Genomic DNA, 26,383 nt, shown 5'->3' with positions numbered 1-26,383 from the left:
GACTACAAAGAAAAACCATGTCTCAAAAAAGAAACAAAAAAAATAAATAAATGAATAATAATTGGATGGATGGATGGATGAATGTACATCTTGTTTTCTCCACAGGCACATAATTTTTTTTTAAAGATTTATGCATATGAATATACTGTCCCTGTCTTCAGACACACCAGAAGAGGGCACCAGATCCCATTACAGATGGTTATGAGCCACCATGTGGTTGCTGGGAATTGAACTCAGGTCCTCTGGAAGAGCACAGTCAGTGCTCTTAACCTCTGAGCCATCTCTCCAGCCCAGGCCTATAAATTTTAAGTCATTGTTATTTTATCTCTATGGATTCAGTATCCTATGTTGTTCAGTGTGTGTGTCTGTGTCTGTGTCTATGTTTGTAAGATTTCACAGTATGCTGCTTTATTAGGAAAGAGTAATGCTTGAGAATTATACTAAGTTAAATAGCTCTTTAAAGGATTTTAGTGCTTGATATATTCTTATATATGAATGCATATAACATAAAAGCAGGTTTATCCTATGGGTCTACAAGGAAAGAAAACATGTAAAGAACAATGTATATGTAAAGTATAAGTCATGAAGCAAATCTAGTTCCCATGTAAGAAATAGAACATTAAAATAGCTTACCTACCCAACTTGATCTTACTCAACTTTCTTACACCCTATGCTAGATGCATATTTAATTTATTGACCTTCTTGAAACAAGCTTTAATGCTTCCTGCCAAGAATTGTTTGATACCGTTTACTCTCTCTAGAACATGTTGCTCCCTTTTGTGCTGTGTCCTTCTGACAGATTTTTGGGCATCCTTCAGAGATTCTCCTTTCATGTTACTTCTAGAAAGCCCCTTGAACCCTTTCCTCCTGAGTTTGGTGCATATTTTCTCTTTCCTCAGTAGTAGCACCTGTTACTCTGAATTACTAGCACTGACTCACTTGATGATAATTCCAACAAAACCAGGAGTTCCATGAAAGGCAATAAAGTGAAGCACTTCACTCACACAGGTCAGTTATGAAACCAAGACTTGGGCTTTATTTTCTTTTCCTCTTGAAACACGATCTCACTTTGTATGCCTGGTTGACTTCAGTCTCAAAGAGATCTCCTTGCCTCTGCTTCCTGAGGGCTGGGATTAAAGACAGGTGACACCTCACCAAGCTCAATTTGATTTCTTTTTTTTTTTTTTTTTTTTTTTTTTTTCGGAGCTGGGGACCGAACCCAGGGCCTTGCGCTTTCTACGTAAGCGCTCTACCACTGAGCTAAATCCCCAGCCCCTCAATTTGATTTCTTACTTCGGGGTTGGGGACTTAGCTCAGTGGTAGAGCGCTTGCCTAGCAAGTGCAAGGCCCTGGGTTCAGTTCCCAGCTCCGGGGGGGGGGAAAAAAAAAGGAATTGATTTCTTACTTCATTATTACTGTGTGACAGTGGACAGCTTTCTTCACTTTTCTTTGTTTGGTTCCCATATCTGTGAAGCAGGACTATAAACTGGATCTCTTTATTAAAGTATATGTCAGGGATCTCTCAAACCATCCCCTAGGCTGGGTGATATGCTAGGAGTACTCAGTATAGACTTTCACTGACTGCCATCATCAGGGGAGAGATAGGGAAACAAGGCTTGGTGGAAAATGCAAACTCCTACAGCATTATACTCTGTTCCCCAAGTACTGAGCTGTGACTTAGAAAATGTCTGCTGAGGGATGCTATACTGTACACATCTGATGCACAGACATACATGCAGGCAAAACACCCATAATATACAGGAAATAAGCATTTCCTATAGAAATACTATAGGACCCAGTCCTTAGTAAGTATTTCATAATTAGCCTCTGTTGCTGCTACCGTTTTAGGGAAGCCTGTTTCACCACTGTTCCTAATGTTTAGCACAATGCCAGAGTCTAGGATATCTCATTCCCAGTAATAAGACAACTTGTTCTGTTTATGTCCCCCACAGTTCGCCGCTGTTGGCATTAGGAAGTAGGACCTTGGAGAGAGGATTAAGTCAGGAGCCCTGGGTATTTAGGATCAGTGCCCTTATAAATAAAGGCTCCAGACATTACCTTTTCTTTTCTACCATGCAGGTTGTAGCCAAAAGGTGCCCATCCATGAACTAAAAAGTGAGCCCTTACCAAACACTAAACTTTGACTGGGCCCTGTTCAAAGTGCAGAACTAAAGCCATTTCCCTGGGCCATTCTCAAACTGCAGAACTAAGAAGTCCATTTCTGTCATCTAAGCTACCAATGTCATCTGTTACAGATGTGTAAACAGAGAAGAGCACTAGTAGAAGGCGGTGTGTAATAGGAGTAATGTGTGGCAGCCTCTCTTCCGGAGGCTGACAAATGCTGCTTTAGGTACTCCTCATACAGCTTTGTAAGGTCAGTCACAGTCACTGTCACAGTTCGCCTTGAGGGAAACAGTGCACAGGGCAGTTGGGTAATCAGATCAGGTCCTTGCAGCTAAGAATGGTGAAACTGGGACTTGAACCCAGGTGCCGTGACTCCACACACGACTTTTAACTGCCCTTGACACTGACCCTCAAATGGTAAGGCTCACTGGATGAGCACTTTACCAACATATGTGAAGCCCTAGATTCAATCCCTAGTACAGAATCTTTTTATAAGCCCTAGGTTCCTAGGTTTACTCAGTACCAGACCAAAAAAAAAAAAAGAGAGAGAGAGAGAGAGAAAGAAAGAAAGAAACTGGCTCCTGGTAAAGATTGAATGGCAAGTACCTGAACAGTTAAATAAATGTTTAAAATGGGTTGGCAATTGTTCATCCGCCTATAAAACCATCATGGAGATAAACTGAAAAACAGTATAAAAGATGAGGTATTATTAGTATTATTTTGTTTGTTGTGCTAACAGAATTCTGCCTAAGTAGAAAAATAGCATTCTTTAGAAATGTGTATTAGAGTTCAGAACGAAAGTTTCTGATGCCTGTTATTTGAACTTTATCAAAATGAGAATTGAAGAAGCAAACATTTGAGGGGCAAATGAGAAATGATTGCTAGGCCACTCTCCCTACTTTGATGGAGTTTTGAAACTTTCAGTAAAACCAAAGACTCAGGTATCATAAGGGTGCCACCTATAATCTTAGTTCTTGGGAGGCTAAGGAAGGAAGATCTTCAGCTCAAGGCCAGACTGGGCCACATAGGAAAATACTGTCTAAAAAAAAAAAAAAAAAAAAAAAAAGTAAAACAATTTTCTTCTAGTTTTTAAATTTTGTTTACCTGCCCCCACATGTGTATGTGATGTCCATTAAGTATGCACATATATGTGCAGGCATACTTACCTATGCATGCAGGCATATGTGGATGCTAGAGGTCAGCTTTGGGAATCCTCCTCTATTGATCCCTACCATTTTATTTTATTTTATTTTATTTTTTGGTCTTGTGTTTTTGCGTATGTATGTGGGTGCCTAGGTGCACACACATGCAAAGGGGAAGAGGAAATTGTGTTTCTTTCACTTGCTCTCTGACTTCTTTCAGAATGGGTCTCTCACTCAGTTAGAAATTCCTTTGAGCTGTGAAGGCTGGCTAAGGAGTTCTTATAATCCACTTGTCTCCACCCTCCTCCCCTAACATTGGGGTTCAGATATATGCAGACATGTTTGGTATTTTATCAGGTGCTTAGAAATTCAACTCAAGTTCTCATTCTTGCCCAGCAAGTGCTCTTACCCACTGAGCCTGGAGCTCACCATTTTGCTGTGGTGTCTGCCTGTCTTCTCGCCCCCCACACAATACAGGGGTCACAGGAATGCACCACCATACCTGGCAGGTCCGAACTTAAGCCTTTCTACAGCAGGTACTTTACCCACTGAACTATCTCCCCAGCCCCTATTTCAAAAAAATATTTTGTAAGTAGCTTACAAATGAGTGATTTTCCTTAAGGCATTTTGCTACATGCTTACTTTGTTTTACTCCTCCCACCCCACCCTACTTCCTTCAACTCATTGTTCTTCATCAGAAGAAGTAATAATAGTAGTGAAAAGATAAGGGGCTGGAGAGATGGCTCAGGAGTTAAAAACACTGTCTGCTCTTCCAGAGGTCCTGAGTTCAATTCCCAGCAACCACATGGTGGCTCACAACCATCTGTAAAGAGATCTGATCCCCTCTTCTGGTGTATCTGAAGAGAGCTACAGTGTACTTATATATGAATAAATCTTTTTTAAAAAAGAAGAAAAGATAAGAAAAGAAAAGAGTCTGAGTATCCAAACTGCAGGGATGGCTTATTGGGTAAAAGCACTTGCTGCCAAACCTGATTACTTAACTTTGATCCCTAGGACCCATATGGTAGATAAGTACCAACTCCTGCAAATGTCCTCTGACCTCCACACAAATGTACATACATATCCTTAAATAAATAAATAAATGCAGAACAATCAAGGAACAAAGGGTTAGAATCTTAGCTGTGCATGGTGACTTATGCCTGTAATTCCAGAACTCAAGAAGCTGAGGCAATAATACAACCAAGTTCAAGGCCAGCCTGAACTACAAAATGAGACTGTGTCTCAAAACCAAAAAGAAACCTCTTCCCCAACAGTAAACTATGTCTTAGCATAAACAGATGTTATCCAAAGTAATAGTAATATGCATAGACTTTTAAGTTTTGAGGGTTTTGTTGTTGTTGTTACTGTTTTAAGGACAGGATCTCACCATATAACCCAGGCTATCCTCTGACTCAGAGATATGTCATCTCTGCTTCCTGAGCTGGGTGTTAAGGCCTGGTTTGATAAGTTGTTTGTTTTTGAGACAGAGTCTGACTGTCTTGTCCTAGAACAGCCTATGTAGATCAGGCTAGCCTTAAACTCCAAGAGTCACCTGCCTCTGCCTCCCAATTCTGGAATTAAAAGTATACAGTACCACACACAACTTTCTACAAGTTTTAAAATAACTGACTGTTGAGGCGGAAAGTAGATGCCTATTCATATATTGAATTATTGAATGCATGTTCTCTGTGAACGTCTGATGCATTTTAATAACCTTTTGTTTTGTAAATGGAGATACTGAAGCTTTATCAATACAGGATAAAGTCTTAGCCATACACAAGACTATGGTTCTTTGTTAAAGGCCCTACCCCCTTTATTCCAGGAACTCAAGTCTTTAGAAGACAAAGTGATTTCTTTCTTTCTTTTTTTTTTTTTTTTTTTTTTTGTATTATATCCTCCCCCCACCCCACCCCCGGAGCTGGGGACTGAACCCAGGGCCTTGCGCTTGCTAGGCCCTGCTAAATCCCCAACCCTTGTATTATATTTTTGATGTAATATGATCATAATGAAATTATGTATTCTATACTGTTACACAAAGGGCAGTATTTATTGCTGTAGCTTACACCAGCATAGACTTATGTGACATATGCTTGTGTAACAGCACCTATGGTCTTCATGTCACTCAGGAAGGTAGTGTCACTTTCACTTTACAGATGAAGGAGTAAGGCCTCATTAGGAAGGCTTTAGTGATTACAGTCAACTAAAATGGAATAAACATTAAAGAAGAGGTGTTGCTTTTCTAACTAGTGCTGGCTCACAGGGCTAGAACACACATGAACTGGTCTGTCCTTCATCGTCCCAACAGGCTTCCGATGGAAGCAGCTCCAGAGAAGATCTGTCATCCCAGCTTTTGAGAAGAAATGAACAGATACGGAAGTTAGAGGCCAGACTCTCTGGTATGTGTCTAGAAACCATAGACAGTAGATATAGGCCAAGTGCCCCTCCCCTGCTATAAGCCTGCTTTATAGGGTAATTCTATAGTAACTTCCACATAACATTTGATCTCCTAATCAGAAATTTTTATTTTTTAAAAGCATCTATTTTTCGGTTCCTGGAGTTTCTAGTCTCAGCTATAAAAAATATTTAAAGCCCATATAAAGGATGGTATTGTGGTACAGGCCTTTGATAGTAGTACTCAGGGAGGCAGGAAGTTTCTAGATTTCAGGCCAGCCTAGGTTACGTAGCAAGATCCTGGAGGGGTAGGGGAGTCAGAGAGATGATTCAGAGGATCAGTGGACCCCTGCCAAGACTGACAACTGAGTTTGATCCCTGGGACCCAACTGGAGGAAAGAAAGAACCTGAAAGTTTTTCTTGATGCATGCATGTGCACAGAAAATTAAAAAAAAAAAACAAAACATGGAGTTTGAAGACTCTTTTTTTTTTTTTTTTTTTTTTTTTTTTTACAATGAGAAAAGTATTGTAGAATAGATTTGGCCATGTTCCACCATTAGCATAGCTTACTTTCAGATGCAAAATTATAGGGACCACTACGTGTACAATAGGGAATGATCAGCAGATGTTGAATCCATGTGCTTTGGTGCTGGGCTGCTACTTAGTGTAGCTCACATCACCCATGTGAGTCTTGCTCCAGGGCTTGAGGCCACTTTTTACTGGTTTGCCTAACTTTATTACCTGCATCTTTAAGAGATGTAATTCTCATTACATCTCTGTCTTAGTCACTGTACTATTGTTGCTATGAAGAAACACCATGCATGACCAAGGCAGCTCTTAAAAAAGAAAACATTTAATTGGGGGCTTGCTTAGTTTCAGAGGATTAGTTTACATTGTAATCATGTGGAGTGCGTGATTTCAGGCAAGTGTGGTCCTGAGAAGAAGCAGAAACCTAAATCCTGGTGTGAACACAAAAAGAGACAATGGGGGCCGGGTATGGGCCTTTGAACCTCAAAGAACACCCCCAGTGACACAGTTCCATCAACTGGGTCGCACCTGCTCCGTCAAGACCGTACCTCTTAATCCCTCTAAAAGTGGGCTGCTCCTTGCGTGACTAAACTTTCAAATATATGAGCCTCTGGAGGCCATTCTTACTCAATTCTTATTCTGTTCAGTTTATAATCTACACAACTCCCATTATATCCTTTAACCAAACAAGACATGTTCATAATAGAACTGTGAGGTTTTATATTGTTTTTGACACTGGACATATTTTGATAGCTTCGTTCTGTGAAATGGTTCATGATTTATATGTCTCCTTTTGTTCCTTAATTTTTGCCAGTTTTGTTGGGGTGAAAGCAGTTAAACTAAAATTCACTGGATTGTATGTAAAATAGATTTTTATAGCTGTCAAAGGTCTATAGCATTGTTCACACTGTTACTAATCATTTTTCCCTCAGGATCAGCTTCTTGGGGTCTCCAAGATAAGGTGCACAGTAGTGAGTAGTAAAGCTGGGATCCAAACTAAGATTCAGACCTAGCTCCAGTCTGCTTAAAGTCAGTTGTTAGTATCTTGTACAACTATCCTAAAGTTGGTTGTTCTATCTTGATACCTGTAAACACCAGTAATTCAAAGTGAAATAACTATTCCTTAATGTTGGGAAGGCACTTGTAGTGTTAGTAAGTGCTTTTCCCAATACAGAAAGAGAGTGGTTGACCTTGACATTCATCAGTCCACTTAACATCTTAGGAATTGTCACTGGCTTTGTATGAGTAATAACAATAGCTGCTATGTTTTACTCATTGCTGTGTGCCAAGCACTTAATGTGTAGATTGCTTTAATGCTTCCTTTGAAATATATGTAATTAGGCCTGACATGTAATTAGACACATTTAATCCCAGTACTCAGGAGGCAGAGGAAGGTGGATCTCTGAGTTTGAAGTCAACCTGGTCTACAGAGGAAGTTACAGGACAGCCAGGGCTACACAGAGAAACCCTGTCCCCAAAAGAGAGAGAAATAGATGTTATTAATACCAGTTAAAATAAGTAATATTCTGGATCCACAATTTACTTAAGATTCTTGGCTACGAACTGGCAAAGTTGAGATTTTAACTACTCTCTACTTTTATATTATAGCATACTGTTTTCTTTGGCACCCCAGATAATTCTTTCACCTTTGAGGTAACCTATGTACCACTCATTTCCTATATAGAAAGGGAACACCTACACCAATCTAGAGATTAAGCACCTACACCATAAAGGCAGTTCTATGCTAAGGTGTTTGCTATTTACCTAACCACTGCTGTTCACTTGTATGGTTGCAAGTGAGCTTTTCGTGATTACCCTTGATCTGCCATACTGCTAAGGGCCACAGGGAATGGGAACTGTCTTAAGTCATTGTTCTATTGGTATGTAGAGAAGCATGACCAAAGCAACTATTATAAAAGAAAACACTTAATTGGGGGCTTCCTTACAGTTCCAGAAATTTAGTTCATTATCATCATAGCTGGGAGTATGGTAGCATGCAGGCAGTTGCTGGAGCAGTAGCTGAGAGTTACATTCTTATCCATAGGCAGAGGGAGACAGACAGACAGACTGACTCACTCACTCACTCACTCACTCCACCTGGCTTTTGAAATCTCAAGCCCACCCCTTGTGATATACTTCCAATAAGGTCCTACCTCCTAATCCTTATAATCCTTTCAAATAGTCCAACTTCCTGACGACAAAATGTTCAAATATATGTGTCTATGTCCATTCTTATTCCAACCACCAAAGGAACACTGAGACTTAGAACAGAAGAATGGAGATGATGGTGGGTTTTTTATACCAGGGCATTTCTGATGACCAGGCCTAGCCTAATTGTTGTTTTCTGTCAAAGCTAAACAAATCTACCTGTTTGTACTCACTGTTTATACCATGGAAAGTTTGTAATATTCCCATTTGCCTGTGTCATTCATTGTTAATGGGAGGCTTTCTACCTAGCTTTTCTTAACAGGACTGGTTTTCAGGTTAAGAAAATCATCATCATTTTCATTCACTTTTTTTGTTTGTTTATTTGTTTGTTTGTTTAATTAACTTCCTTTCCTGATGTTTGTCCACTCCTGGTATGTGCATCACCCTCCTCACCCAAGACTATGCTGAACAGGTCCGAAACTTGCAGAAGATAAAAGAGAAGCTTGAAATTGCATTAGAAAAACACCAGGATTGTACGTATTTTTTTTTTCTGCTTTCTTTAATCTTTTTTAGGCTTTAGCATTTTAAATGAATTAATATATTGTTATATATATTCATCAGAACTCATATCTCTATTTTATACTGTTTTTAATAAGATTGATGTGACATTTGACTGAAAGTTAGCAAGTGTAAACACATTTGTGTTGTCTTGTAGATATACTACTTTAGAGAGGATCGTCTGTACTTGTCTTTATCTAGTTGACCCACTTACTGATTGCCCTTAGGTTTTCGTACAATCTAGTACCTGGCCCTTGGGTCTAACCTAGGAGAATATTTTCAACATAGTTTCATAACATATTGTTATATTGACTATAAAGCAGCTCTGACATCACTATATCAACAATAAAATGGACATACATTTTGTTAAATTGACCTACCTATCCCAACTCATGTTTTCCTTGTGTATTGTCATCCAAGAAAAGTGTGCTACAGGAGGTCAGAAGAAAACTAAATAAAACTTTGTTGTTGTTGTTACTGGCTTTGATTTTTATTTCATTTTTCAATTCTGGTGAAGAGGTCACGTCACAGAAGCCTTGGTGTTTTCTGCCTACCTACCTTAAGTGTTTGTCATGATACCACTCAAAAAGCTACTGTTTGATATCTTTACTATTATAGAAAGCAAAAGGAAGGACCCAGACCCTTACCAGGGCAGAAAGGTCATAGAAATTTGAGTTTTTCACGGGGTCATAATCTATGTCTGTGACCTTCCTTGTTCCATTTAGTGACATTTGTAAACTGCTCACATGAGCTGTTCATCATGCTGTTTCTGAAGTATTTCCATATCTCAAATAGAGCCTTTTGTTAACAGCTTCCATGCGGAAATTTCAAGAACAGAATGAAACATTCCAAGCCAACAGAGCCAAAATGGCAGAAGGACTGGCTTTGGCATTAGCCAGGAAGGACCAGGTATTTAAATGTGGTACTGCCCAAGGCTAAGAAAAGATTTCACTTAGGGACCCAATTTAAAAATCATGACACAGACCTGATAAAAGTCTTTCTGACCTAGAAGAAAAGGAATTTATGTTCTTTAAGGATTCATTTGGCCTTTTCTTAGGAAATCAGACTTGACAGTTTAATCACGAAATGTGTCCAGAATGTGAGAGAGTTATTCTCTCTATGTATCTTTGTAAAATAGAAATGGAAAGTGGTGTATCCATAATCTACTAGTGAACCTACAAATAAGAAAAAAGATCTCACCCTCTAAAAAGTTGTCCTCAACCCTACACCTCCAAGCACCTACCTGTTCCAATATAATTACTGGTCATTACTCACAGCAGTTCACATAGCCCTTCTGACCCTTTCTCCAAAATCAGGTATAGACAGAAGGGAACTTTTGATCCCCATAGAAACAGCAATGGCAAGGTGCTACATGAATGGCAATAAAAGGAAAAATAAGCCAGGTGTGGTGCATGCTTTCAATCTCAACACTTGGGTTGATACAGGAGGATCAGGTATTCAAGGCTAGCCCAGTCTATATGAAACCCTGTCTCCAAAAACATAAATTAGTTACTACAAAACAAAACATGTAAAAGGGAAAATAATATCACAGTAACTGTGGGGTATGTTATATTTGATATAGTTAGTAGTGTTTTAAATTAGGGTAAACGTCAGTGTTTCATAGTGATAATCCTGTAGATAAATGCTTGGCTTGTTTTGAAGTATAAATATAAAAGCATCATCTACTAGTATTCAACAGATAACTATGGTGTGTGAATGTATAGAAATATAAAAAAAAAATCAAAAAATAGTACATACTGTTTTACAGCTAATATGATTGGACCTTTTGTACCAGTGTTATTTCCCTTGAATTTTGTTTTGTGAATGAGGAGTCAAATATCCCCTCTCCTTTGTCACACACCAGAGGGCATAATACATATTAGAAAATCAAGCAAGAGTGCAGACAATTACCAAATACTCTTGGTCTTACTGCCCAAGACGTTCAGTAAATTAATGTCTAAAGATCAGCCATGTGACCCAACTCAGTAGATCCTAGCTGCCCACTCTCAAGAAGTAACAGCAGTGTTCCTTGGAGACACAGAAGAGTAAAGGACTTGAGTGCCCTGTATTGTGTCTGAGAATTTTATGTAAATTTCATTTTCTTTTTTTTTTTAAGGACATTTAGCTTTCTTAATATTCTTAAATTTCTTTTTTTTTAAAGATTTATTCATTTATTATATATGAGTACATTGTAGCTGTTTTCAGGCACACCAGAAGAGGGCATCGGATCTCTTTACAGATGGTTGTGAGCCACCATGTGGTTGCTGGGATTTGAACTCAGGACCTCTGGAAGAGCAGTCGGGGCTCTTAACCGCTGAGCCATCTCTCCAGCCCTTAAATTTCTTAATATTGAATGAATTGGGTATTTTTGTTTGTTTATGTTATTGTATGCCATTCCTGTTGTTGTTGATGATGATGATGATGACTTTTAGGAGCAAGTTGTTTTCTGAAAGTCTTAGTATTGCATATTCTCTTCTCTGGAAGCCTTACTTCTCATTTTGTTTTGTTTTAGGAATGGTCAGAAAAGATGGAACAGCTTGAAAAGGTCAGTCATTTGTTTTATGCATGCTGGCATCATCTTATGGTTTAGAACTATTTTCTCCAGCCAGCACTAGTTGGTAAAGGCCTGTAATCTCAGCTACTCAATAGACTGAAGCAAGAGGATTGCAAGGTCAAGGCCTGCCCTGGCTACAGAGTGAGTTCAAGACCAGCCCTAACAACAGATTCTATTCTTTTTTTTAAATCGCTTGTTAGCTTGTTAAATGCTGTGTGTTATTTTTGTCTGTGTGACTCTATGCAACATGGGTCACACATGGAGGCCAGAACAATCGGACCCCCCAAAACTAGAGTCACATAGCTACTTGCCTTAGTTCCCAGGTGCTGAGAGCTTCTCTGGAATAGCAATAAATGCCCTTAACCACTGATCCAGCCACCTCAAAATTCTTTTAAAGTCAGAAGTGGGAACTGGCAAGGCGGTTCAGTGTGTAGGGTGCTTGCTACCAAGCCTGATGCTTCTGTTCAGTCTCTAGAAACCACATGGTAGAAGGAGAGAACCGCCGCACATATAGCCATGGTACACACAAGCCCATGTTCACACACACACACACACACACACACACACACACACACACACACACACACACACAAATAATAAACATGTTAAAAATAAATCTCATATATTGGGCCAAAATGAGACTGTTCTCCCCAGTACCCAGCTTTCAGTACTAGTTATGGTAGTACCTTAAAGCAGGACACTAGGAGACTGAAATGACTTCCGTAGCCTGCCTCTTCTTCCTCATGAATGGGCATGCTGGGTATCGTTTATTTGGCTCTTCCTGTTGTACTCTCTACCCTCATCCTTTTCCTTATTTACTCAAAGGCTGATGCCTGCTGCATTAACTGGGCTTTGTACCCTCTGACTTTGAGTGGCACTTGGGAACAGGAAGAATGATGTTAGAGTATACTTCAGATGTTTATTCCTCAACTTTGACTACATGGTGTTCCTTGATTTCCTTAATCCCATGACCAAAAAAATTAAATTTCCATTGGACTATTGGTTCAGATGGATACTTTGAGAGGGTTTTTCTTATAATCTCTTCCTCTTTTTAGTGCCTTTTACCTCACAGGTAAATTGGTTCTACTATCTGTTTGGTATTTGATCCTGATTGACCCTGTAACCACATTGGGAATGCTGCCTAACAAAATTAGAGGAACCAGAACATTGCTCAAGGTTTAGTGCTGAGGAGATAGGAGAGCCTCTTGGCTAAACAAAGGTGATATCCTAGGACCATTGAACAGCTAGTTGCAACATAGCAAAACTTGTCCCAAAACAATGTCTAGCTAGGGCCTGGAGAAATGGGAAAAGGCACTGGTGACTTGAGTTTCATCGCTGGAACCCACAAGTTATTCATTTGACCTCTACACATGTGTTGTAGCAGGTGTGTGTGTGTGTGTTACACAGTTTAAAAGCTAATTTTAAAAGTTCTGCTTGTACAGTACAGATTTCTAATACTTGGGTTGCCTAAGCTGGTGTCTTCTTCTTATAGGAAAAAAGGTTTCTAACATCTCAGCTACAAGAAGTAAAGAACCAGAGCTTGAGCCTTTTTCAAAAGAGAGATGAAATTGATGAGTTAGAGGGTTTCCAGCAACAGGAAATCAGCAAAGTGAAGCACATGGTAGGTGTTTCGGTTGTAGAAGTTCAGTAAGAGTACTAATGAGCAGTGAGCCTGTGTGCCTCAAGAGATCAGCACTTGCAAGACTGGAAACACCTTAGAGTCTCCGATGTTAGCCACACTGCAACATGTTAGGTTTATTCAAAGTAGGAAAGTTCTATTTGAAATGTATCTTTTTTACCTTCTTTTTTTTTTTTTTAATAACTATACATGCAGCCCAATTCTCATCCCACAAAAATGTCATTCTCTTTGTGTGTGTGGGGGGGGGGGGGAGGCAAGCATATGCCATAACTTGTCTATGGTTAGAGGACAACTTTCAGGAATCCATTCTCTCCTTGCAGCATGGAATTCAGGTAGCTTGTGAAGCAAGTTCCTCAGTGGTCGGACCATCTGTTTAAAGTGTGTTTCTTGGCTGTGGCCTAATGGGACATTATGTCTTCTTATCAGCTTTTAAAAAAAGAAGAATGTTTAGGGAAGATGGAGCACGAGTTGGATGCACGAACCAGGGACCTTAATCGTACTCAGGAGGAGTTGGTGACTTCTAATCAGTTGTCATCTGACTTAAGCCAGCGACTACAAGAATTGCAGAGACATTGCGCAACGCTGGAAGAACAGAGGTTCTTGCTTGGTCTGTGGGGCCCTTGGGAGAGGTGTTGGTGTAGCGTTGCTAAAGCCCACCCACGTGTCCCCATTGCTCATGACAACTTCTTTATCTTAGTGCTGGATTTATGGCTTCTGGATTTATCCTTACATGCCGAGGCCTCAGGCCCTCTACTTCATCACAGCACTGACTCTCTCTCCCTCCCCTGCATAGGCACAAGTTTATTCTAGTCCTGCTAAGCAGTACAATCTGACTTGAGTTGTAAGTTATTGAGTACTCAAAGACAGAATTCATTGCTTAGACCTGGGTGGTCTTCCTGCTTCTGCTTCTAAAAGCCAAGGAGCCTTTTCACAAAGATAAATAAACTTAGTGTGGTTGTAATAACACTTGCAGCCTGAAATGTAAGGAGTCATATGCATTCTTCCTTTGGAGAATAATAGAGGAAATATCAAAATTTGCTCATTGTCTGCTTTCTTTTAATGAAGAGACCACTTGACAGCTTCAAAAGCAGGTGCAGAACATAAGATTGTAGTCCTGGAACAAAAGGAACAAGAGCTCCAGGCGATCATCCAGCAGTTTTCCATTGACCTACAAAAGGTAAAATCAGGAGCAAGAACAGGGACTTCCTCCTGTGTCCCACAGGTTCCACTTCCTGTTCTAGCCCAATTGTACTCATGGGGAGCAGCTACTCGCTTCCCAGGTTACTGAACAGAAAACATGGTATTTCCAGATGTGGTGTTACATACCTGTAGTCTAGGAACTTAGGCTTAGGCATTTGAGACTGGCTTTGAAAACAATGTAAGACCTCCATTTCTTTACTTTTTTTTTTCTTTCTTTTTTTTAAGAAGTGGAAGAGGTGAATAGGGAAAAGAAAACAGTATCCTAACAGGAATTCTCAAAACATAGTATTTATATATTTTGGTTTTGATTAGTCTAAATTGCTTAGGGTGGTCTAGAACTTAGAACTATCTAACCTCAGTCTCCCAAGTAGCTAAAATTAAAAGCATGTGCCACGGTACCCATATAAAGCAAAGCATGTGATTTGTTTGTTCTAACCATGTCTTATGGGCTAAGGAATTTAGTGCAGCTGTAGAGCACATGCTTAGTATAAGGCCCTGAGTTCAGTCCCTAACTCCATGAAGAAAAATATCATGTCTTAAACTATTACATAATAGACCTTGAGTAGAAGAACGTTTAACAGTCACTGACATGCCCAGAATTTTCCTCGGACTTAATATCATTTTTATTTTGTTTTTGATTTGGTTGAAAGAAATGGATTGCTCAGTATAAAAAACTTTAGGCCTGTGTTAAATTCTGAGAATAGATAGATGAACAATAATAACCGAGTATGAAAGACTCTTCTTTATTCTTTATGTGTGTGTATGTATGTGTGTCTGTCTGTGTATCTGTGTGTATATTAGATTAGAAGTCAACCCACAGTAGTCAGTTCTGTCTTTCCACTGGTTAGGTCCTAAGAATCAAACTAGGCTGTATGGTTTGTTGGCATGTGCCTTCACCTACTGAGCCATATCATCTGCCATGAAAAATTATTCTATTTATTTCCCTTTATATAATATATATGGTTTATTTGTTTGTGTTTTATGTATATGAGTGCTTTGTCTACATGTACACCAGAAGAGAGTATCAGATCCTAGATCCCATTACAAATGGTTCTAAGCCATCAGGTGGTTGCTGGGAATTGAACTCAGGAAGTCTGGAGGAGCAGTCAGTGCTCTTAACCACTGAGCCATCTCTTTAGCCCCTTCCAGGGATATAGAGATAGAAGGTGTAAGACATGACCTCCTCCTTTTCCTTTTTACTTTTTTTCCCTTTTTTTTTTTTTTCTTTTTTTCTTTTTAAAGAGTTGTTTATGGGGGCTGGAGAGATGGCTCAGTGGTTAAAAACACTGACTGCTCTTCCAAGGTCCTGAGCTCAATTCCCAGCAACCACATGGTGGCTCTCAACCATCTGTAATGACATCTGATGCCCTCTTCTGTTGTGTCTGAGACAGCTACAGTGTACTTATATATAAAATAAATAAATCTTTTTTTAAAAAGTTGTTTATTTCAAACTAGGTTGTACAACTTGTTGGCATGTGCCTTAACCTACTGAGCCATATCGTCTTGAAAAGTTTGACAGATTTTTACCAGTAATAATGTCAGTATATAATCACTAACTCTGATAAGTGCACTGAAGGAAGTCTTTGAGATGCAGTGGGAGCCTGTACAGGCCATCAGATCGGATCTCCTCATGGGATCTGAATGCCTCCTTCAAACCTGATGATACCCTGCTGAAGTTGGAAAGGGAAGGATGAGCAGAGAGAATCTCAGTCAGGAAAACCCTGAGACAAGTAAAAGAACTGGCACATTAAAGACTTGGAGGAGTGTAGCATGTAGCTTTTGCTACCCTGCCTAAGCTCCGGGAAGAGGCCACGATACCCACCCAGTTTCCCTTGAATCCATGGATAAAGGATACACACACAGGTTGCTCATTTTCAACTCGCCTTCTTGGCACAATTACTGGGTGCTATCATCTCCCACTTGGAAGATACTGTATTCTTAACAATATTCTTATCTCTGCACCTCCCACCTTAGCAACTTTGTGCTAAACATCCCTGACCACATGCCTATAGGAGTGGCCACAGACCACCACTCTTCCTCAGACCTCACATGCCTGCTTGGCTTTTGCCTTTTCCTTCAACCCAGCAATTGGCCCATGGTTTCTTTACTGATAGATCAAGAACCAATTGGAGAACAGGACCTTAGTATCAGAACTGCCCCTACACCTCACCTTTTCTGTCCAATTTAAAAAAAAACAAAAAAAAACAAAAAACCTCCCAGACATATATTGAACAAACCATATCATGTAAGTTACACATTATGATATACAAATGACATTCCAGTCTATCATATTTGTCAATTAGATAAAGTACTCTACCATCATTAAAGAATTATGATTCTATCCCTACATTATGTTTAGATTTTAGCCTGTAATGCTATCTGAAGACCTATATAACCACTCTATAACCTCTCGCTCAATTTTAAACAACTTGGGTTTGATCATGAGATTAAAAGTAGTCTTCAGCCACATCAGAAATCTGAAAACGAATTAAACATTGCCCAAGTATATATATAGAAAGCACTAAACATATCTTCTCAAATAGTAGGAGTCAAGTGTAAACAATTGACTACCTGGACAGCCCCCTAATTCCTCAGAATGTTGGAGCATCAGTCTTCAGCCCAGGATCATCTGACAAGCCTTTGCAAAGCACAATTATTAAGGACTGCTTACCCTATCTTCTCTCTCCATCCCTCTATTTTTATCCATATGTTTGCATTGTATGTGCCATTGCATACATGTGGAGGTCAGAGGGCATCCTTCAAGAGTCAGTTCTTCTACCATGTGGGTCCCAGCCATTGAATTCAAATGGTAAGGCTTAGCAGCATAATGATGGTAGCATTGCTAAGAGTAATGGCGAGTGGAGGTTGGACAAACTGAAGAAATGCTGGGGGGACTAACAAAACTGAATATCTTTGTTCCTGGCTTGAGTGTCTGAGTTGCTGATACTACCAGTCATTACTTAGAGAACATTACAGGAAGGTCAGTTAGTACCAAGGTCATGAGAGTAGGTTTTTATTGTTGTTCTTAATAGCCACATAGGACTTTATAGACTTTACAGATTTATAAGAATAAGGGTGAGGTAAACTATGTAATAAACTGTTGATGCCCTGTGTATAATTCAGGCTAAGAGAACAGTATTTCTCTGCAAGCTTCTGTGTGTCCTTCACTGTTCCACTCATCCTTTCTCTCTTTAGAAATAACCACAAGTTGGCCATAGTGGTGCACACCCCTTAATTCCAGCACTCAGAAGGCATAGGCCAGCCTGTGTCTATATAGTGAGACCCTGTCTCAAAAAAACAAAATAAATAATAATGATAACTGTTATTTAGCACAACTATAGATTGTTTTAATTCATGCTTTATTTTATATTTTTACCATATTTGCTTCCTATACAGTATCTTCATTTGTTCTCATGCCTCTTGCTATTATATAAATGAAATCATGCTGTAAGTATTCTAAACCTTGCTGTTTTGTTTTGTTGAGACAGAGTCTCACTTTGTAGCTCTAGCTGGCTTGGAACAATGTAGACCAGGCTGGCCTTCCACTCACAAAGATCCACTTACCTCTGCCTTCTGAGTGCTGGGATTAAAGGCGTGCACCATTATACCCTACTTCTATATCCCCAATCTTAGAGTAACTTTTATTTTAGGCTCATCCATGTGAGGCTTAGGTATGGCTAGAGAGTAGATGAAGAGGAAGACTTAGAAAATAAGCAGATTTAGCCACAGAGATTGTTTCTTGTAACAGTTTCATTAGTCTGCCCCAGGTGTGAAAGGCCTGATGTAGCACAGCCAAACCAAAAGCATTTTAGGAATGAGATCCATAAGAAGACTAAGTGGAGCCGGGCCACTGACTCTTATCCTGACCCTGGCCTTATGTTCTTCTGCCTGACCAACACAGTAACTTGTGTAGGATGGCTGGTCTTCAGTGGAGTGGGCCACCATAGTATTCCTCACGTTCAAATTATTATGCAGTAGAACAAGTGCAGGCTTGTTTGCATCCTCACTGTGTTGCTGAGAGATGTCTGGTTTTTTGTAGCATAGACACAGTAAACAGTGATTGTAAGGACTAGAGATACTGGGAAATGCTTATGCATGCTTGCGTACTGGAGCCACTGCTGTTGTGCTCCATGCTTCTTGCAAGTATTTCTATTATACAGGTTTGCATTATAATGAGAAAGGTTTGAGTGAAGCTGTTTTCCTTACTGTCTTAACATTCATCTTTCCTGCCTTATACACTTTCTGAATATTATGATTTACCTCATCATCAGCCTTTCTGGCCTTTTCCACCCAGTTTCCTGGTCCAGGTGAACTTGTTTTAGCTCTTTGTATTATCTGTTCCACTAAACAGCCTTAAGGGAGAAAGGATTTATTTTAGGTTACAGTCTATCTTAGTCAGTGATCTATTGTTATGAAGAGGTACTATGACCATGGTAAATCTTACAAAAGAAAGCATTTAATTGGGCCTGGCTTACAGTTTAAGATGTTTATCATCATGGCAGGGAGCATGATAGCATGCAGGCATGCACTAGACCTTGTAATCTTTCAAATAGTTACACTCCCTGGTTATTAAGCATTCAAACACAATAGCCTATTGGAGCATTCTTACTCAAGCCACCAGTCCATTATTGAGGAGATATGTAGGTGGCAGGAACTTCAATCCACTTGTCACATTATATCTATAGCCTGGAGCAGAGAGGAAAGAATGCATGCTCAGTTGTACTTAGACCCCTCTGCACTTAACATAGTCTAAGATTTCAAGCCAGGGACTGGGCTGGATTTCCATATCAATCAATAAAATCAAGACAATCCCCCTACAAACATGCCACAGACTAACCTGATGTAGATGACCCCTCGCTGAAATGTTCAAAGGTTATTTTGGATTATGCCACTGCTCTTTACCCATAATGCTGTTTCCTCGCCTACCTGTGTGCACCTGTACTTGCCTGTTAGGAGGCCTAGTCCGAGCGTCTTAGAGATTCCCTGCTGCCTTCACTTCTCAAGCACCTTATATGCCCATGGCTTACAGGATGGCTGTGTTGCTTTGTTGTTAGTTCTGTGAGTCATTCATCTTTACGCCCATAGATCAGACTTGTTGGGGGGGTTTGTACCTGTAAATTTTTGGAGAGCAACAGATAATGTTTAATCTTGACAAAAGCTTTTTAAATTGTGGGTTGTGCATCCATTCTTCAGACTGTTCCTACATGTAGACATGAGTTGAAGTCTGGTGACCTGTACTGTTAGGAGACAAGAATGGGCATCCTCAGTTGATGAAGGACCGCCACAGATCTTCATGCTTGTGTGTTCAAAGCTTCCTGGATTCTTGGATCTGACATTGAACAGCATATGGTGATTGGTGGTGATGAAAAGAACAATCTCCTGATCTGTCACCATCATCACTGCATTCATTGACAGAATGTCAGGCTGAAGTGTCACTGTTGTTCTGAGCCCGAGCTGTGACATTCACTATGGCCCATTGGTTCCTGTCATTTGTTTCAGAAGTTCTCTTGATGTCTTTAAAGCAGTTATCTTAGCTTTATCCCTCTGGACCCAGCTCTTGAGTTTCCAAGAATATCATTATTGTTTTTTGGTTTATGGGGTTTGTTTATTGTCTTGCTAGGGATTGAATCCAGGGCCTTAGGAGTGTGATTCTATAGATCATTTCAGGGACACTGGGACCTTCTTTAATACGATTGCCTTGCTGCCTCTATCAGACTATCAGGTGCTTACATTGGTAGTCATGCTTGCTTCTTGTTGCACTAGGTGCCTTCACCTAGTACCCGATTCATGCCATGGTAGTCTCCTTTCTTTAATGAGGTAAGAGGGCATATAGTCTAAAGAGGACTTAAAGAATGACTCTGCTTTCCCCTCCAGGTCAATGCTGAAACTCAAGAAAAAGAAAAAGTCATCACACATTTACAAGACAAGGTTACATTCTTGGAAAAGAGACTAGAACAGGACTTATCAGGAGAAGATCATGTACAAGAACTCTTGAAAGAGGTAATGTCTGCTCGTGCTAGCCCGTGTTAGAGAGGCATGGATTGCACATGTTCTGGAGGGTTACATGGAAGTTCTCTGCAACTTTGTATAGCTCTTTTGGGCCCACACTGGAATAAAGCCCTCTTTCTCCCTAATTTCCCTAGTAGTTGAGACTATAGGCACATAGCACAGTACTTGGCTTATTCAACTTTGGATTGAAATAAAAATAACCTTAGCTGGGCACTGGTGATGGCACACTCCTTTAATCCAGGAGATCTCTGAACTCTAGGCCAGCCTGGTCTACAGAGTGTTCCAGGACAGCCAAGGATACATAAAGAAGCTCTGTCTCTAAAAAACAATCAAAAATAGCCTTATAGTGGTGGACAGTGTGTCCCAATTCTTAGACTGCTTATCTGACATGTACCAAGCTCCTGGATTTAGTCTCTAACACTGTATTAAACCAGGAGTGGAAGTGCATGTCTCTAATTCCAGAATATAGAAGGAAGAAGCAAAAGTTTAGGGTCATCCTTGGCTATATGGTGAGTTTGAGGCTAGCCTAGGCTATATGAGACCCTGTCTCAAAACAAAAACCAGTCTTCATGTCTCCTATGTTATTTCTCAGAGAAGGAGAGAGCTTTGTTTGCAGGACTGTAAGGACAGATTGCATCCTGACTATACGATGACTGATGCTACCCAGGCTGTCTTGTCTTACTGTCCTGTTCCCTTCCCTATACTTTCCCTTTCCCCTCTTTCTACTGGCAAAGAAAATTATGAAATCCTTTAGCTTGAGCAAAAACTACCTTGCATCAGAGGTTTACCTTGGCTGAGGGAGCTGTTGAGCCAACTCACCTTACCCTGTAGTAGAGGTAAACTGTTTCTCCTCTTTGTAGCCTAGTGATTAGCCTCATCATGGCAAACTTGTCAAAGCCACGAGCTCTGAGCCTGTCCTAGATTAGACTCCACTGTCTTATCAAGCCAAGCTTCTCCTGCTCTCCAGCCACTGCAGTACTGCAGAGCTTCCTAAAGCACTAGCTACAGGTGCATTGAAGTCTCCTTCAGGCCACACCACACCAGAATCTCCTTCGCTCTCGTCACTCCTATGAAACTAATCTTCTCAAACTGTATTTCTGATCATATCCCTCCTTTGAACACCGTCCACAATTTCTTAAACATCTGCATTGCATACAAGGTGGACTCTAACTTGTAAGTTGGTTTCTAGAGGCAAGCTTCTGTGTTTGTATCTTGTGTCTAGTCACTGACTTGAAGCTAGTCAATTAATCTCTTTGTATTGTTTTCTCTCTAAAATTGGGTTTATTATTGTGTCAGCCATGATGAAATAATAGAAATTGGAGCATAATAGGTATTACTATTATTATAATAACTATTATTGTGCCATAATCAACTATTATTAAATAGTAAAGAGGAATTACTTGGGAGTTTTAAAGCATATATCTCTAATCCTTTTAAGAAATTCTGACATTAGCAGATCTAGAATAAGACCTCACATTTAGCCAGCCTCCTCAGTAAAGTTAATGCCAGGTTTTGAAAGATCCATTTGAAAAATTGCTGCCTACAAACTAAAGTAAAACTTCCTTTTTGCAACACTAAAGAATTCCTCATTATTTGACCCTTTTGCTGAACATCACAGACTTAATTCATTGACCTAAGCCCCATCATCACATAGACTTCTGAAGAGCTGTAGTTCTCTGAACACAGCAAGCTTGTGTGTGTGTGTGTGTGTGTGTGTGTGTGTGTGTGTGTGTGTGTGTTTTGGAGATAGGGTCTTACTATGTGGCTCTGGCTGGCCTTGAACTCACAGAGATCTGCCTGCTTCTGCCTCCTGGGATTAAATGCTTTCCACCACCATGCCTGGCTTCCAGTGTATGCTTTTGTTGTTAGTCATGTGTCCCAGCCTTGGAAAGAAAAGACTGCCAAATTTATTTGTGTGTCATCTATGATATGTGGATTATGCCTACTTTGCTGATGGTTTTATCTATTTGTGCCTAGCACAAATGTTATAGCATCAATAAATATTCATTAAATGTGGAAACAACCCCTTCCTCTTATTTATCTTTTAAATTACAGAAAACTGTGGCTGAACAGAAACTGCAGGATACTAGGCAACAGCTCTTGGCTGCCAAGAACAGCCACACCAAGGCAGTTGACCTCCTGGAGACTCGGGTACTGACTTTACTCCCAATATTTGCTATTATGTGTAAATCATGGTTGGATGGTGATTTAGCTAAGAAGCTCCTTGGTCAGAGTGTCTTTATTCAAAAGAACCGTTTTTGCTGTGTTGAGGTAGTTGTTTTGTCCACTCTAGGCCCCCCAACTGTATTTTTTTTCTTTTCTTTTTTTTTAATTATTTATTTTATATATATCGGTGCTTTATTTGCATGTATGTCTATGTAAGGGTGTCATATCTTGGAGTTAGAGTTGTGAACTGACATGTGGGTGCTAGGAATTGAACCTGGGTCCTCTGGAAGAGCAGTCAATGCTGTCAACTACTGAGCCAACTCTTCAGCCCTCCAAGTGCATCTCTGATCTTCCAGCATGGATCTTACACAGTCTTGTTTTTGCCAGTTTAGAGAATGTAAAGTGATGGTTCACTGTGTTTGCTGCTGTGATTATTAATGAATTTTCTCCATTGCTTCATCCTCCTGTTAGCCTCTGAGGTTTCTACTTTTGAATTTTCTATATATCCTATACCTATTTTTCTTTGGTGGTTTTAGTCTTTTCTCCCCCCCGCCCCCGGAGCTGAGGACCGAACCCAGGGCCTTGAGCTTGCCAGGCAAGCGCTCTACCACTGAGCTAAATCCCCAACCCCTGGTTTCAGTCTTTTCTTAGGGTTATAGGATTTTGTTTCATATTCTATTTTCTAATCTCATCAGTGCTAGTCCTGAACCAGTCAGTCTGTGTATGTAGCCCTTGCTTAACAGAAATTCTGAAGTTTGATATCAATTCTATCCTCTGTAGTCTGAAGCTGCTTCTAAAGTCATCCATTCATGTTTCTAAGTCACAGAGATAATTAATTGTATAATTTTGTCCACATAGTAGAATTCTTTTTCACATTCAGATTGTTGTCATGTGTACTATTCAGTAAGAATCCAGCTTTCCTCGTCTCCCAGCACTGTTTACTTAGTAGTCTGCCCTTCCTCACTGTCACTGACCTAACTTTAGTACATACTGAGTTTTTTGAATACATTAGATTGTCTCTACCCTTGCCAGTGTATCTCCATAGTATGTTATCAGTGTGTTGGTAGTATATGTCTCAGAATATGTGGACTAAGTAAGTACAAAATCAAGTTATGATTATCAATCCCACTTCTGGGATTCTTTCCCAGGGAAGTTATTGAAACCACACCAGACAGTTTTGTGTGGAGACATTAATGACTGCTTTACTTTAGATTGAAAAGAATGTCAAAGAGGACAGTCAAGATGACTCAGCAGGTAAAGGTACCTGCTTCATCATCCTAACAACCTGGGTCTGATCCGTGGAACCCACACAGAGTAGGAGACTATCAACTCCATAGAGTTGTTCTTTGACCTCTACAGCATGGATGTGTGCACCAGATCTCATTACAGATGGTTGTGAGCCACCATGTGGTTGCTGGGATTTGAACTCAGGACCTCTGGAAGAGCAGTCAGTGCTCTTAACCACTGAGCCATCTTCTCTAGTCCCCACCTACCCACCTTTTTTGAGGGGTGGGGTTTCTGGTTTTAATTTTAAAGCTATGCTTTAAACCTGCCCAGTTTCTTGTGAACAGAAAGACAAAGAATGCTTCTGTTTCTCCTCAGGTGAAGGACCTAGAGCAGAGCCTACAGGCTGCTGAAGAGCAGCTAAGCCAGAGTAGAGATGTTGTGGCTGGCCAGGAAGCGCAGATCCAGAAGCTTGTAAGTGTTCACCATGTGCAGGCTCCAGTGCTTCCCATGAGCACCTTTGCAGATGCCCCAGATGTGCACAACAGTGTTCAACATAAACAGAACAGGGATGGGGAGGTTACCCTTGGTCAATGTTACCCAGAGCCATAGACTAACTGGTAGTTTTTGCCCCCAACATCTGCTTTTGTTAAGGACCCTCCCCTTTTGTGGGTCCTCAAAAGTTCAAAGCTTAGCTTTCAGTCAGAGGTGTGGGAAACAGGAAATGGGATGAGCTGGGTGTTGTGACACATTTCATTAATCCCAGCATTTGCAAAGCTGAAGAAGACAGATCTTTCTTTCTTTTTTTTTTTTTTTTTCAAAGATTTATTTCATGTATGTGAGTACACTGTCGCTGTCTTCAGACACACCAGAAGAGGGCGTCAGATCCCATTACAGATGGTTGTGAGCCACCATGTGGTTGCTGGGAATTGAACTCAGGACCTCTAGAAGAGCAGTCAGTGCTCTTAACCGCTGAGCCATCTCTCCAGCCCAAGACAGATCTTTCTGAGTTCAAGGCCAGCCTGGTCTTCAGAGTGAGCCAACCAAGCCTGCTTAGTGAGATGCTCTCAAAAGGCCCAAAAACTGGATTGAAGCATTTGTACAGCCATCACACCCTGAGTGAGCAAATAAATTGGAGCTAGGGGGAAAAAGCAGCCAACACGGATTTCCTGTTTGTGGCCTCTCTAGCACTGCAGAATGTTTTTCACTTAGTCCTTGTAGTATACCTAGTAAATTGGCATAGTCTGTCATACTCATCCAGTAGAGATGGTGGACATAGAGGTAACAAGACTCCTGTCTGTCTCATGCATAGCTCTGCTCTTCACCACTTCATTTTCTTGCCTCCCCTTGGAAAACCTCAGCCATAGAGATGCAGCGAGTAGCAACGGAGGCATATATCTGAAGATAGGGTGATGCTCAGCATATGCATAAAGGATATGCCAGCGGTATCAGAACAAACGCATGGCTTCAGTTCCAGGGCAGGCCAGACCCAACAGCAATATGTAGAACATGCAGGGGTTTGAACCCACACTAGAATAGCAGAGGTCAAAGGATAGTTTCTGTTAGTCAGAAAATGGCCTGCCTCTGAAATCTTTGTGTCTTTCATTAAGTGTCTTTATTTTACTGCAGATCACTACAAACCAAGAGAACAACCTTTCCCAACAGCAGGTTCTTGCCCTGGAGCAACATTGCAGGGAGCGCATCCATGCACTGGAGGCCCAAATTGAAGCTCTGGAACAAACACGGGCGGCTGACCAGATAGCCTCTGAGCAGGGAATGGTGAGTGGAGTGGGAGTCAGCACACTCAGGAGCATTTTGTCACTACAGCTGAGCAGAATGGTGCCTCTCGGGCTGGGGAACCACTTGAGAGGGCAGTTCACCTTTCCTAAAGGATTCAACCTGCTTAGGAATCTGGAGGCCAGAGATTGTATGTGAGCTGTCTTCCTCGATTGCTTTCCACCTTACTTTTGAGATAGAATGTCACTAATTTGGCCAACAAACCCCAGAGTTGCACCAGTCTGCACAGCACTGGGATTACAAGTGTGCAGCATCACTCCCAGCTTTTTCACATGAGTGTTGGGAATCTGAATTCAGATCCTCTACCTTCCTAAGCACTTTACCAACTAAGTCATTTCCTGAGCCCAAGAAAGGTTATTTCAAAAAGACAGTGTTGGAGAGATCAGAGTGTGGCTAGGAGGCAATATGGCAGGTAAGACCTATTCTTATAAGTGCTCTGCTCAATTTACAGCGGCAACTGCAGCAGGAAAATGTGGCCCTTAAAGAAAGCAGAGATGAGTGTATACAGTCCTTACAACATCACCAATTGGAACTAAAGAAACTCAAGGTATTTATATAATGGAATGAGTTCTATAGACGTTCTTCTCTGTCATGTATGTTTGGAATGCACGGGGGAAAGCCCTGCACTTACAGCAAAGAGGAAACGGAAGTTGCTCCTGCTCCACTTCTGTTAGGTGTCCTCTGGAAGAGCAACAGTGCTCATAACCCCCGAGCCGTCTCTCCAGCCCCAGCATGCTCACTCTCTTATAGGCCCTCTAGGTCCCTGGACCTTTACCTTTGTGAGGTGAGTCATGGCCATTTTTGCCTAGTTTAGTCCTGGTATCAAGCCTTTGGCACACCTTCTCTGTAGCAACACACACCCCCTTGCAAGCTCCCAGAGACAATATCCAATGAATTTCTTAG

The 26,383-nt window shown here is 40.6% G+C and overlaps 1 protein-coding gene across 3 annotated transcripts in view; it reads left to right on the top strand.

Moving 5' to 3' along the window:
• Golga1 (golgin A1) overlaps nt 1-26,383 on the top strand; it is a 46,920-nt gene that overhangs the window by 2,419 nt on the left and 18,118 nt on the right. For 2 of the 3 annotated variants that reach the window (XR_010064647.1, NM_001395022.1), the window contains 12 exon segments: nt 5,572-5,662; nt 8,792-8,866; nt 9,703-9,800; nt 11,404-11,436; nt 12,938-13,066; nt 13,511-13,680; nt 14,150-14,261; nt 20,159-20,284; nt 22,349-22,444; nt 24,062-24,157; nt 25,313-25,462; nt 25,932-26,027. Coding sequence is in view for 2 of the 3 variants with exons in the window: in NM_001395022.1 (NP_001381951.1) it covers nt 5,572-5,662; nt 8,792-8,866; nt 9,703-9,800; nt 11,404-11,436; nt 12,938-13,066; nt 13,511-13,680; nt 14,150-14,261; nt 20,159-20,284; nt 22,349-22,444; nt 24,062-24,157; nt 25,313-25,462; nt 25,932-26,027 (1,272 nt within the window). In the remaining variant the exon portion in view is untranslated. 3 annotated transcript variants of the gene reach the window in all.

The sequence above is a fragment of the Rattus norvegicus genome, chromosome 3, assembly GCF_036323735.1.
Source record: "Rattus norvegicus strain BN/NHsdMcwi chromosome 3, GRCr8, whole genome shotgun sequence".
NCBI lineage: Eukaryota > Metazoa > Chordata > Mammalia > Rodentia > Muridae > Rattus > Rattus norvegicus.
The sequence above is the reverse complement of the archived record's forward strand: the minus strand, read 5'-3'. Positions and strand labels throughout refer to the sequence as shown.